This window comes from Macaca thibetana, chromosome 20, assembly GCF_024542745.1.
Source record: "Macaca thibetana thibetana isolate TM-01 chromosome 20, ASM2454274v1, whole genome shotgun sequence".
Classification (NCBI taxonomy): Eukaryota; Metazoa; Chordata; class Mammalia; order Primates; family Cercopithecidae; genus Macaca; species Macaca thibetana.
This window is the reverse complement of record NC_065597.1, coordinates 66,946,196-66,960,684: the sequence shown is the minus strand read 5'-3', so window position 1 is coordinate 66,960,684 and position 14,489 is coordinate 66,946,196. Positions and strand designations below refer to the sequence as shown.

The 14,489-nt window shown below is 44.3% G+C and overlaps 3 protein-coding genes across 5 annotated transcripts in view; 2 read left to right on the top strand and 1 right to left on the bottom strand.

Moving 5' to 3' along the window:
* Positions 1-14,489, bottom strand: part of TMEM114 (transmembrane protein 114) — a 996,508-nt gene that overhangs the window by 182,906 nt on the left and 799,113 nt on the right. The window lies entirely within an intron of this gene.
* The window catches only part of PMM2 (phosphomannomutase 2), a 278,683-nt gene that overhangs the window by 182,091 nt on the left and 82,103 nt on the right, over positions 1-14,489 (top strand). The window lies entirely within an intron of this gene.
* Positions 1-14,489, top strand: part of ABAT (4-aminobutyrate aminotransferase) — a 106,579-nt gene that overhangs the window by 57,232 nt on the left and 34,858 nt on the right. For all 3 annotated transcript variants that reach the window (XM_050774357.1, XM_050774359.1, XM_050774358.1), the window contains exons 2-4: positions 11-121; positions 11,777-11,874; positions 13,719-13,748. In XM_050774357.1, coding sequence (XP_050630314.1) covers positions 52-121; positions 11,777-11,874; positions 13,719-13,748 — 198 coding nt within the window. In that variant the 5' untranslated portion in view covers positions 11-51. The remainder of the gene's footprint in view (positions 1-10; positions 122-11,776; positions 11,875-13,718; positions 13,749-14,489) is intronic.

The following is a 14,489-nucleotide window of genomic DNA, read 5'->3' as shown; positions in this document are numbered from 1 at the left end:
TTTCTTTCAGGGTGGCAGCACGCAAAGAGCATCCCTGTCCCTCAAGGGGTCATGGCCTCCATGTTGCTCGCACGGCACCTGGCCTGCAGCTTCCAGCACAGCTACCGCCTGCTAGTGCCCGGTAAGCCCCAGGGGTCTTGACAAGAACTGGTCCTAATGGAAGACACCATCCAGACTAGGGATTCCTGGGCTGGAAGAGCCCTTGGGGATAAAGGGACCAGCCAGTGAGTGTTCCTGGGACTGTCCCACTGTATTAGTCTGTTCTCATGCTGCTAATAAAGACATACCCGAGACTGGGTATTTTATAAAGAAAAAGAGGTTTAATGGTCTCACAGTTTCACATGGCTGGGGAGGCCTCACAATCATGACGGAAGGTGAAGGAGGAATAAAGGCACGTCTTACATGGAGACAGGCAAGAGAGCGTGTGCAGGGGAACTGCCCTTTATAAAACCATCAGATCGTGTGAGACTTACTCAATTAACTCTCATGAGAACAGCATGGGAAAGACCCAATCTCATGATTCAGTTACCTCCCACTGGGTCCCTCCCACAACACGTGGGAATTATGGGAGCTACAATTCAAGATGAGATTTGAACGAGGACACAGCCAAACCATATCACCCACTATCCATAAAACTATCACCATCGCCACCTCCTTTCCCTCTCCCATCTCTGTCATATGATCCTGTCCCACGTGCCTCAGTGGGACGGGAATGGATCCACCCTGGAGCCACTCTGCCTGCAGATAGGCGATGGCCTCCACAGCCAGACGGTCCCAGGCCATCTCTGCAGGGTCCGCTGGGGAAACCACGCATCTGGGGTTGCTGCTAAGGAACAAAGAAAGCCATAAACAACTCCGAAATTGACCTAAAGGCCAACTGTGTTTCAAAGTCACTGGATCACTGGACGGGAGGCATCATCTTAGGAATGTGTCACCCCCACTCCACCCCACACCCACGGCCACCTGCACAGGCTCCTTCTTCCTTCTGTTTGACCTCTTCGAGACCTCCCTCCCAATAGTCCCACGAGGCAGACCCGAGTGAATCCCATTTTATAGTTAAGAGAACTGAGGCTCAGAGAAGCAAAGCTAGTTGCCCAAGGTCACACAGCCACTCGCATGCAACTCTGTCCAGCTCCGATGCTAAGTACTCCTCCAGGTGCCTCCGTGTGGCTCTGGAGACAGAGCCGCCAGCAGGAGCCTCCCTTCGGATGCCCCGAGATTGGCCTCCTGCAGAGATATAAACTGCCTGGCTCGGGCCTGGCCATGACATAGGTTCAGAAAGACCAGTGAGCCGGGCGCGGTGGCTCACGCCTGTAATCCCAGCACTTTGGGAGGCTGAGGCGGGCGGATCACGAGGTCAGGAGATCAAGACCATCCTGGCTAACACGGTGAAACCCCGTCTCTACTAAAAATACAAAAAATTAGCCGGGTGTGGTGGCGGGCACCTGTAGTCCCAGCTACTCGGAGGCTGAGGCAGGAGAATGGCGTGAACCCAGGAGGCGGAGCTTGCAGTGAGCCAAGATGGTGCCACTGCACTCCAGCCTGGGCGACAAAGCGAGACTTCATCTCAAAAAAAAAAACAAAAAAACAAAAAACAGACCAGTGAATCTCCAGTCTGTCCCCAGCTCTCTCAGAGCCCCTGTGCTTCTCATCACAGTGTCCCTTGTGGTCAGGCCTTACTGCCTTCTGAAGACAAACTGCTAGCCATGTGCTTGGTCTGCATGTTGAATGCTGGTATGTATGTCCTGGGTGGGATAAACAGTAGGAGTGTTCGCCCCTCCCCAGGGAGTATTAGCAGGCTTGATTTTAAAATTAACATCTTGGCCAGGCACAGTGGCTCACAGCTGTAATCCCAGCACTTTGGGAGGTGAGATGGGCAGATCACCTGAGGTCAGGAGTTCGAGACCAGCCTGGCCAACATGGTGAAACCTCATCTCTACTAAAAGTACAAAAAGAAATTAGCCGGGTGTGGTGGTGGGTGCCTGTAATCCCAGCTACTTGGGAGGCTGAGGCAGAAGAAGCGCTTGAAACCAGAAGGCAGAGGTTGCAGTAAGCTGAGATTGAGCCACTGTGCTTCAGCCTGGGTGACAGAGCAAGAAAAGAAAGAGAGAGAGAGACAGAGAGAGAGAGAAAGAGAGAAAGAAAGAGAAAGATAAGGAGGGAAGGAGAGTAGCAGGGGAGGAGGGGAGGAAGGGAGGAAGGGAGGGAAAGAAAGAAACTAGCTGACTAGCTGGGCACAGTGGCTCACACCTGCTGGCGGCTCTGTCTCCAGAGCCACACGGAGGCACCTGGAGGAGTACTTAGCATCGGAGCTGGACAGAGTTGCATGCGAGTGGCTGTGTGACCTTGGGCAACTAGCTTTGCTTCACTGAGCCTCAGTTCTCTTACCTATAAAATGGGATTCACTCGGGTCTGCCTCGTGGGACTATTGGGAGGGAGGTCTCGAAGAGGTCAAACAGAAGGAAGAAGGAGCCTGTGCAGGTGGCCGTGGGTGTGGGGTGGAGTGGGGGTGACACATTCCTAAGATGATGCCTCCCGTCCAGTGATCCAGTGACTTTGAAACACAGTTGGCCTTTAGGTCAATTTCGGAGTTGTTTATGGCTTTCTTTGTTCCTTAGCAGCAACCCCAGATGCGTGATTTCCCCAGCGGACCCTGCAGAGATGGCCTGGGACCGTCTGGCTGTGGAGGCCATCGCCTATCTGCAGGCAGAGTGGCTCCAGGGTGGATCCATTCCCGTCCCACTGAGGCACGTGGGACAGGATCATATGACAGAGATGGGAGAGGGAAAGGAGGTGGCGATGGTGATAGTTTTATGGATAGTGGGTGATATGGTTTGGCTGTGTCCTCGTTCAAATCTCATCTTGAATTGTAGCTCCCATAATTCCCACGTGTTGTGGGAGGGACCCAGTGGGAGGTAACTGAATCATGAGATTGGGTCTTTCCCATGCTGTTCTCATGAGAGTTAATTGAGTAAGTCTCACACGATCTGATGGTTTTATAACTACCACTCCCAGCTAGTTTTTATATTTTTTGTAGAGATGAGGTTTCACCATGTTGGCCAGGCTGGTCTCCAACTCCTGACCTCAAGTGATCCGCCCATCTTGGCCTCCCAAAGTCTTTGGATTACAGGCATGAGCCACTGCACCCAGCCGACATTTTGCTTTATTGATTGATTGATTGATTGATTTATAAGAGAAGCATATTAATGTTTACCCATAATTATGCTAAAATAAATCAGAAAGATGTAGTTTTGGAGGGCTCCAAGTCAGAAAGAGAGTCTGGCACAGATGATCCATTCATTCCATAACTAAGACTGTTGAGCACCTACTGCATGCCAAGTGCTGTCCTGGGTACTGAGGATGTGGCAGTGAAGAAAGAGATGTGGCTTTTTGGAGCTCTAGCCTGGTGGCACATGTGGCACCATCTTTAAAGGTCATTCTCAAGGACATCTGAGCCTTCTTAAGGAGACACCATGGGAAAAGTACTAGATCAAGATTCATATGATTGGGTTACCGGCGTCACCACACATTAACCAAGTGAGCCTAACCGATAGACCTTATCCAAGACTCGGTTTTCTCATCAGGACAATGGGTCTAATAATCGTATCCTTCCTATTTCACAAATTTCTTGCATTAGAAGAAATAGTTCATATGAGCCAGGCACAGTGGCTCATGCCTATAATACCCAACACTTTGGGAGGCTGAGGCGGGTGGATCACCTGAGGTCAGGAGGTCAGGACCAGCCTGGCCAACATGATGAAACCCCGTCTCTACTAAAAATACAAAAATTAGCTGGGCATGGTGGTGCACACCTGCAATCCCAGCTACTTGGGAGGCTGAGGCAGGAGAATGGCTTAGAACCCAGGAGGCGGAGGTTGCAGTGAGCCGAGATTATACCACTGCACTCCAGCTTGGGCGACAGAGCAAGACTCCGTCTCAAAAAAAAAAGAAATGGTTCATGTGAAAGCACTTTATTTGTATTTACAGTAAGGTGGGAAGTGTCCTAACTCACATTTTACAAGCATGGAAATATAGGCACAATGCCAAAAAAAAAAAAAAAAAAAAAAAAATAGAAATGGCTAAATCACAGAGTTCCTTACCTTTACCTCTTCTGCATTTACTTGGCTGGAGCTGAATCCTTTTTGGCACATTTATGATTTAGAAAACTATATGGTGAGATTTTGTCTTTTCTTTTGACTTATTGATTTGGGATATCTAGTAAGCCAGAATATGGCTTTTTAAGAATACTAAAACACAGTGTTGGCAAAGATACAGGAATATGTGCACTCTCCTACACTGCTATTAGGCAAGTAGCAACCAGGGGAAGGGTTAAAAAATGATAGGAATTACAGCTTACTTTTAATCCAGTTAGCCTTCACCACCACTCCTTAAGGTAAAAGAAACTGCAAGTCAGGGAAATTAAGTTGCCAGAGTCACAGAGCTGATTAGCAGCTGAGCCATTCTTTTGAGCTAAGCCCAGTTGGCTCCAGGACCCAAGCCACTGTATTAGTTGTCTGCTGCCACATAACTCATACCCCCAAATTTAGCAGCTTGGGATCCTATGTTTATTATCTCACAGTTTCTGTGGTTTGGGAATCCAGGGGTGACTTAGCCAGATCCTCTGGCTCAAGGTCTGTGATGAGGGTGTAGTGAAGCTGTCAGCTGGGGCTGTGGTCTCATCTGATGGCTCAACGTGGCGGTTGGAGGATCCACTGGTAGTCCCACTTACGGGATTGTGGCTGGATTCAGTTCCTTGGAAGCTGCCAGCCAGAAGCCACTCTCTCAGTTCCTTGATATGTAGACATCTTCACAGAGCTGCTTACAATGCGGCAGTTGCTCCCTCACAGCAAGAGAGGGTGCCAAAAATGGAAGCCTCAGCCTGCAACCATACCCACAGTGTTTTCCTGCTTCTCCATGGTATCTCCACCCATCAGGTCACTGTGAGGCCATTAAACATGATGATAGTTAACAATCTGAGGTGGTGTTCCCAATGGCACCATTTTATGCCTCCTCAAAACTAATAATCTTTTTTTTTTTTTTTTTTTGAGGTGGAGTCTCGCTCTGGCGCCCAGGCTGGAGTGCAGTGGCGCGATCTCGGCTTACTGCAAGCTCCGCCTCCCAGGTTCAAGTGATTCTCCTGCCTCAGCCTCCCGAGTAGCTGGGACTACAGGCACCCACCACCACGCCCAGCTAATTTTTTTGTATTTTTAGTAGAGATGGGGTTTCACCGTGTTAGCCAGGATGGTCTCGATCTCCTGACCTCGTGATCCGCCCGCCTCAGACTCCCAATGTGCTGGGATTACAGGCGTGAGGCACCGCGCCCGGCCAAAACTAATAATCTTTTTTTTTTTTGAGGCGGAGTCTCGCTTTGTCGCCCAGGCTGGAGTGCAGTGGCACCATCTCAGCTCACTGCAAGCTCCACCTCCTAGGTTCACGCCATTCTCCTGCCTCAGCCTCCGAGTAGCTGGGACTACAGGCGCCCGCCACCTCGCCCGGCTAGTTTTTTTGTATTTTTGTAGTAGAGACGGGGTTTCACCGTGTCAACCAGGATAGTCTCGATCTCCTGACCTCGTGATCCGCCCATCTTGGCCTCCCAAAGTGCTGGGATCACAGGCGTGAGCCACTGCGCCCAGCCAAAACTAATAATCTTATGTTGGTAAATAGGATACAGAGAGTGGGAGACCACATCAAAATTGTTATCGCTGGGTAGAAAATTAAATGTGTTTTCTTTTTTCCATGTTGCTTCTTGGTATCTTCCTCAATAAGCATTTTATCACAAAATAAGTCGGGTGGATAGTTGCAAGAGCAGATAAAAAATTTTTTAACAGAAAAGCAGAGCAAATAACTCCAGTAGGGCTTGACCTTCATTCTGGCCAGGCTCACGTACAGAACTTTGGCCGTTTGGGAACATGACATTCATTTATCACTCTCAGTCTAAAGATCAAGAGAACATTAGAAATGTTTGCTGCCTGCTTTATAGTTTGGAGCTTAAAATGGACTCTGGCTTGGCATGGCCACTGAGGGCTGTGAGCCCCAGAGGGCCGGGCTGGATGGACCGTTCACCCACTGTGTCTAGTCGTGTGTGTTATACTCTTGCCTTCTGGATGTTATTTTATTCATGAATGAAAATGCTTGATCATTCAGTATTAATTCAAACTGGTTTTTTGCATCTTTGTGATCATGATCAAAATTTGCCTTTGGGAGAAGTGTGTTGTTTTGCTGTAAATGTTTCATTCAGAGGCTAGCACTAGATGAAATCAAAGATGGCCTCAGTTCTATTCATAGCATCTAGGAAAGAGGTCAGATGGGCAAATTTCCTGCTAACCACTTGCTAGCTGTGTGATCTTGGGCAAATTAATTAACCTCTCTGAGCCTCAGTGTCTTCTTCTGTAATGTAAGAATAATAACACAAACTCCTCATAGGAGTTTGTGATAATTAAATGAGATAAGCCATGTAAATTGCTCCGGATGATTCCTGGTTTGTTCACCCTAAGTGCTCAATACACACTTGAATCTGCTTTTGTGTCTTCATAGATGAGATCCAAGAAAAGATTTACTTGTCCCTTCAATTTTTGTTCTGTTCTTTTGTGGTGTGTGGTGTTATATGTCATCATTAAGAGAATATTCAATGTGGTAGTATTTGGTTGTTTTCCTCTTTTAAAAATGCCAACATTGAGATATAGAAGGAAATGCAGAAGTATTGGAATTGCAAGAACCTGGGTTCCAGTACTGACTCTGCAACTCACTAGCTGTGTGACATCAGGAAAGTCACTTAACATCTCTGATCCTCATTTGTAAACTGTGAACAACAATACCCATCTATATTGTTGTATTTACTTGTGGATTACTTAAAATAGATGGGAGTTTGCCTAAATAGGGCCAGCCTAGCATTTTAGTAAAGACTGAATATGTGTTAATTTCCCCATTCCCCCACTTTCTGATAGCACAGTTGCAAACAAACTTATGGAAAACATGATAGGAACTGATACAGTTCTTGGAACAGACCCATCTGCCTTGCAGCTGTCCTCAGCATTCCTGGCTTGTGCCCCATAGCTCCCAGTTGGCCATTTCTCACCCTTTCTTCACTACCTCTCCCAGCTCCTGTTTCCCCATAGCCTTGACATCCTCATTATTGCGGCTTCATTTGATCCCACGCTCTCCAGTCATTTCTCTCTGGATCCATTCAGCCGCAGTTCCCCCTGTGAACTGCTCCCATTTCCAATGTTTCCACACTCCAGTTCCCAAGAAATCTGATTGCTACAATGCAATGTCAAGACACTTTCTGGAGAAAAGAAAGGAGGATGTGTGTGTCCTCATTTAAGAACAGCTTGCTAATTTCTAATTTTTCATTTTCCTGCTTTGCTGGAAACAAAGCAAGATTTGTACCGGTGAAGAGCTATTTTTATCAAAATATGCATCCCTGAAGATCTAGTTGGAATCAATGCTGTCCTGTAATCCTGATTTCTGGCCAAGGAAAAGATAAATAGTGTAAAAAAGTAGGACTGGGCACGGTGGCTCACACCTGTAATCCCAGCACTTTGCGGGGCCGAGGCAGGTGGATCGCCTAAGCTCAGGAGTTCGAGACCAGTCTGGGAAACATGGCAAAACCCCTTCTCTGCTAAAAATGCAAAAAATTAGCCAGGCATGGTGGCGCATGCCTGTGATCCCAGCTACTCAGGGGTCTAAGGTGAGAGGATTGCTTGAAACCGGGATGCAGAGGTTGCAGTGAGCCAAGATCGCACCACTGCATTCCAGCCTGGGCGACAGAGTGAGACCCTGTCTCAAAAAGTAGCCAGGCACAGTGTTGTGTGCCTGTAGTCCTAGCTATGTGGGAGGCTCAGGCAGGAGGATCACTTGAGCCCAGGAGTTCAAAGCCAGGCTGGGCAACATAGCGAGACCTCATTTCTTTTAAAAAAAAAAAAAAAAAAAAAAAAAAAAAGTCATCGATATGTTCTAGGACCTTTAACTCTCTTCTAATGGAATACTCTTTAGGAATTCCCTTTTTCAGATCAAAGAGAAGAAAATAAAAGCTGGTTTTTTTCATCCTTATGTAAGTGTACTGCTGTATTTTAACTGTGCTTTTTGTTCAAAAGACAGCATGATGTTACATAATTAATTCAGAAACCTTTGATAACCAAAGCAATTATGGAAAATTAAGAGTGAATTTAAATATATTTCTAAATCTCATAGCTTTGTATAGTTCAACAAGCTATCTGAGTGTGTGTCTGTGTGTGTGTGTGTGTGTGTGTGTGTGTCACGGGAGATCTTAGCACATTTCTTCTCTGAGCTTTAGAGTCCTCTCTTATGTAATGGAAACAGTTTTATAGTACATTTTTTATAATATATTATATAGCCGGGTGCAGTGGCTCATGCCTGTAATCCCAGCACTTTGGGAGGCCGAGACGGGCGGATCACAAGGTCAGGAGATCGAGACCATCCTGGCTAACTTGGTGAAACCCTGTCTGTACTAAAAATACAAAAAATTAGCCGGGTTTGGTGGCAGGTGCCTGTAGTCCCAGCTACTGGGGAGGCTGAGGCAGGAGAATGGCGTGAACCTGGGAGGCGGAGCTTGCAGTGAGCCGAGATCGCGCCACTGTACTCCAGCCTGGGCGACAGAGCGAGACTCCGTCTCAAAAAAATAAAATATATGTATATATAAAATATATATATTTTTTTAGTTATCTTATATAATATATATTTTAGCTACCATGTATTATATATGTTTTAGTTATAATATATTATATAATATATATTTTAGTTATAATGTATTATACAATACATATTTTTGTTATAACATTATATATGTTATAGTATATTATATATATTTTGTTATTATATAATATATTTTAGTTATATTTATGTTTTTGTTACAATAATATATAATATATATTTTAGTTATATAATATATTTTTGTTATATTATATATGTATATTTGTTTATTATATATATGAAGACAAAATTCGATTATTTATGTAATTTATATAAAGTGTCCACTGATTCCCTAGTTTGGTACAATTATGGCAACCCCAGTAAGAGGAACTAACATTTCCCAACCATCAGATAGTACCGGGAAGGTGAAAGATCAACAGTAACACTAAAGGGATTTCTAGGGGTTCCTGACGGTAAACCCTCACACACTTGTCTTGGATTCACTGCACCTGTCTTCCGCTCAGGGATCAGCAAGGCTTGGGCTTGAGCTACCCTTTGTGTTTCAGCAACATACGGAGCTAAAAAGATTTGTGGGATTAACCCGGGAAATCAAACACCCTCTGTAAATTCGTTATACGTTACGTGGAAAATGTGAAATGCGTTTCAAACAAATGATGCGTGACCATGTATTAGTCTGTTCTTGCAATGCTACAGAAAAATACCTGGGATTGGGTAATTTTTAAAGAAAAGAGGTTTAATTGGCTCATGGTTCTGCAGGCTGTACAGGAAGTATGATGCTGGCATCTGCTCAGCTTCTGGGGAGGCCTCAGGAAACTTCCAATCATGGTGGAAGGAAAAGGGGAAACAAGGTGTCTCACATGGTAGGAATAGGAGCAAGAAAGCAAGCAGGGAGGAGCCACACTTTTTTTTTTTTTTTTTTTTTTTTTTTGAGAGGGAGTCTCACTTTGTCACCCAATCTGAAGTGCAGTGGCACGATCTTGGCTCACTGCAGCCTCTGCCTCCTAGGTTCAAGCAATTCTCATGCCTCAGCCTACCTAATAGCTGGGATTACAGGTGCCTGCCACCACACCCAGCTAGTTTTTATATTTTTGGTAGAGATGGGATTTTGCCATGTTGGCCAGGCTGGTCTTGAACTCCTGACTTGAGGTGATCCACCTGCCTCAACCTCCCAAAGTGCTGGGATTACAGGCATGAGCCAGTGTGCCCGACCAGCCGCACACTTTTAAACAACCAGGTCTCAACCGGCCTAAAAATACACAAATTAGCCGGGCGTGGTGGCGGACACCTGTAATCTCAGCTACTTGGGAGGCCGAGGCAGGAGAATCACTTGAACCTGGGAGGCAGAGGTTGCAGTGAGCCAAGATTGTGTCTCTGCACTCCAGCCTGGGCAACTGAGTGACACTCTGTTTCAAAAAATAAAAATTAAAAAAAAAAATAAATAAACAACCAGATCTCATGAGAACTCACTTTCTCCATGACAGCACAAAGCAGGATGGTGTTACACCATAAGAAACTGTCCCCATAATCCTATCACCTCCCACAAGACCTCACCTCCAGCATTAGGGATTACATTTCAACATGAGATGTGGGCGGCGACATAGATCCCAACCATGTCAGACCCAAAGCTTGATTTTTAAAACAGAAACCATTTATTAAATGGGACCATCTGAATTTAGAAATGGGATGAATGCTTCCTAGGTAATTTTGATAGGCACAACTGGGTTTGGGTGCTCCTGACTTTTGGTAGGTAGAAGCCAGGGATGCTGCAAAGCATTCTATAATACACAGGACAGCCCCCCACAACAGAGGATTACCCAACCCCAAAATGTTAATATTGTCAAGGTTGAGAAACTTTGGTCTATATACATTTGGATGTAGATTACATTTTTACAAACTTTGGATACTTTTTGGAATCTGACCTTTCAGGTGCTAATGCCACGGGCATCTTTCCATGTACGTGAATATTCCAAATGTCAACCTCAAAACAATTAACGGGTACATAATATTCCATGAAATGGTTGACTATGCTACATTCTACTTAGCCGACTTCCGGTGCTGGACATTTAGGTTGTTTTCTCTTTGTTTTTTGTTCGTTTGTTGAGACAGCGGCTCACTCTGTTGCCCAAGCTGAAGTGCTGCGGTCATGGATCACGGCAGCCTCAACCTCCCAGGCGAAAGCAATCCTCCCAACTCAGCCTCCCAAGTAGCTGGAAGTAAAGGCATTCACCACCATGCCTGGCTAATTTTTGTTCTCTGGAGTTTTTTTGGTAGAGTTGGAGTTTCACCATGTTGAAACTGGTCGTGAGCTCAAGGAATCCACCCACCTTGGACCCCCAGAGTGCTGGGATTACTGGCATGAGCTACCACATCTGGCCCTCTTTGCTGTTCTTATAGACAATATATGATGAATATTGTTTACCTCCATCTTTGTGTACTGGTCCCATTCTTTTCTTAGGATGAATCATCAAAAATGAGATTGCTCAGTTGAAAGCAATAGAAAGCTGGCATCAGATCAGACATGGTGGCTCACACCTATAATCCCAGCACTTTGGGAGGTCAAAGCAGGTGCATTGCTTGAGCCCAGGAGTTTGACGCCAGCCCGGGCAACATGGCGAAACCCCATCTCTACTAAAAATACCAAAATTATCCGGGCGTGGTGGTGCGTGCCTGTAATCCCAGATACTCAGGAGGCTGAGGTAGAAGGATCACCTGAGCCTTGGGAGGTCAGGGCTGCAGTGAGCCATGTTGGTGTCAATGCACTCCAGCCTGGGCAATAGAGCAAGACCTTGTCTCAAATAAATAAATAAATAAATAAATAAATAAATAAATAAATAGCTGGCACCAGCTTATACTCCTGCCAGTAAAACCGGATCATGCCCACTTGCCTACAACTTTGCTGACACTGGGTTTTCCCGTGTTTAAAATCTACAGTGTCCTCGTGGTGCCCCAGTTGGTCTGTCCAGACACAGTGTTCCGGGGTGGTCTGGCTGGGATGGGGCTAAGGTCCTGGCACTACCTCTGTTAGGGACATTGGGCATCAGTCAGGGCAGAATCCTCATGATCTCAACTGTCACCAGGGATTTCTCATTGTCTTTGTTTACTGCAGGATCCAGACACATTAGTCAACCCGCAGCCAAAGTCGACGTTGAATTTGATTATGATGGGCCTCTGATGAAGACGGAAGTCCCAGGGCCTAGATCTCGGGTGAGTTGAGCACACCTGAGTGGGGTATTTTGGAAAAGGGAGAAAGGGGCCTAAGAAGCAAGAGCACAGCCAAGCTTAGGGACCTGTATTGATTGTCAGCTGCTTTTACAGAGTTCATCACCAGAGATCCGAGATATTCAATTAGGCCATTTTGCCGTAAGACACCAAAGAAGGGCTGGGAGCGGTGGCTCATGCCTGTAATCCCAGCACTTTGGGAGGTCGAGGCGGGAGGATCACTTGAGGTCAGGAGTTCAAGACCAGCCTGGCCAACATAGTGAAACCCTGTCTCTACTCAAAATACAAAAATTGGCTAGGAGTGGTGGCGCGTGCCTGTAGTCCCAGCTACTCGGGAGGCTGAGGCAAGGCAATCACTTGAATCCGGGAGGCAGAGTTTGCAGTGAGCTGAGATGGTGCCTCTGCACTCTAACCTGGGCGACAGAGCAAGACTCCATCTCAAAAAAAAAAAAGAAGCCAACGAAGGCATAACAGAGGAGATGTATCAGTTTTCTGTTACCACAGTAATGCTTCATAACAAACAGCCACAAAAATCCCACTAGCCTAGAGCAAGCCAATTGCTCATGCACTTAAGGTTCGTTGGGAGTTGGGTAGGCAACTCTGTTGGGCTCACCTGTATGCCTAGGGGATGGCTGGCTGTTGGTTGATCTAGGTTAGGTATGGCTTGAATCACTGCAGTGATTTGGTTCTCTTCCATGTGTCTGCCATGTTCCAGAAGGCTAGACGGGGCTTGTCCTCATGGCAATGACAAAGGTGTACAAAAGCAAGAGGAGAACATGCTACAGTTCTACTGGGGCCTGGGTGCTGTATGGGTCTGCCATCACTGCTGCCTCCTTTTGCTGGCCAAAGCAAGTCATAGCTTGCCTTAAGTCCAGAGTCAAGGGCTGGGGTACAACATCCAACCAACAGTGGAAGAACATGGCAGTGTTACATGGCACAGGGCTCAGAGATCAATGCCCTTGAACATGGTCTTGAAACCTTTCTAATACAAATTTATTTTTTCTTTGCATATTTTGCATATTTCATCCGTAATGTCTTTTTTTTTTTTACTGTCAAAACATACTTCTTTTGTCATTGCAACTATTTTATAAATCCAGAAATCTTTGTACTAATATAAGTGATTGTAGTTATTTTTGATAGTGTTTTGCTAACAAATGGGAGAGATTTTAAATGCATATTTCTATTGGGGAGATAGATTTTAATCTAGTAGTAGTAAAATTCTTGGAATACCTCTTCATGTTTTTTTCATGAATATTATCCTGTGTTTTTATGTGGAAATATATAATTTTATGACACTAACTGGTAACATCTATTTTATGTTGAATTACTTTTGGAGTTGAAATCTTTGTAATATCAAAGCAGCTAGTTTCTAATTCCCTGTTTCTGTATAGAATAAAGTACAAGTGGTTTATGGAGTGTTTGGATCATAATTATAAATGGTTCTTTGATATGCAAGTTAATATTTTCAGTTATTTATATTCTTAATGAGGTGTTAACACCATTTTTTCCCCAAATAACAGAGAATCTGTGTTTTTATGGACACTAGATAAACACCTTCAGCTTGAGATTTTCTTGCTAAATATTTTAGTTTATTTTATCTTTCAGGTGTCTGAATTTCAGCCTGTCTATTGTACTAGTAATTTAAGTGTGTAATGGAATAGTTTCCTGTCAACTATTTATATCAAGTAATTTTTAAAGTAATATTATTGACTAATAAAATATTAAGTTATAGAAAATGTCAAGACTTGGGAAAACATGAAAGACTTTAAGCTATTTTGGCAAAAAAGAGTGTGGACTTGCTATAATGCTTTTTTTCTTCTTGCCTGCAGGCGTTAATGAAACAGCTGAATATAATTCAGGTAAGTGAGGATGAGGTAACGTTCCTTGTGTTGCTTCTTTATCACAACTGAGTTAAAAGACAGATGCTTAATCTGTTCTGGCTCTTGTTTTAAAATAATGTAGTTGGCTTTTGTTCTAAATGTTTTTTCTCATTTCCTTTGTGATTTCTTCTTTGACCCGTTGGTTATTTACCTGATGTTTAATTTCCACACTTTGGTAAATTTCCCAAATTTCTTTCTGTTATTGATTTCTGGTTTCATTCCATTATGGTTGGAAAGCACATTTTTGTGATTTCAATCCTGTTAAATTTATTGAGCCTTTTTTTATGGTCTAGCATATGGTCTATCCTGGAGAATATTCCCTCTGTACTTGAGAAGAATCTGTATTCCTCTGTTGTTGGGCAGAGTGTTCTATATATGTTTGTTAGGTCGGTTGCTTTTAGAATATTGTTCAAATCTTCTATTTCCTTGCTCACCTTCTGCTTAGTTGTGCTATCCATTATGGAATGCCAGATGTTGACATCTTCAACTATTATTATCAAACTATTTTTCTATCTAACTAATTTTCTATCAAACTACTTTGATTCTGTTTTTGCTCTATGTATTCAGGGCTCTGATGTTAGGTGCAAATATGTTTATAATTGTCATATCTTCTTAGTGGATTGACCCTTTATAATATTAATATTATAATATTCTCTCTTTAGTAACATTTTTATAGCCTATTTTTTCTGATATGAGTACAACCGCTTCTAGCTTTCTTAC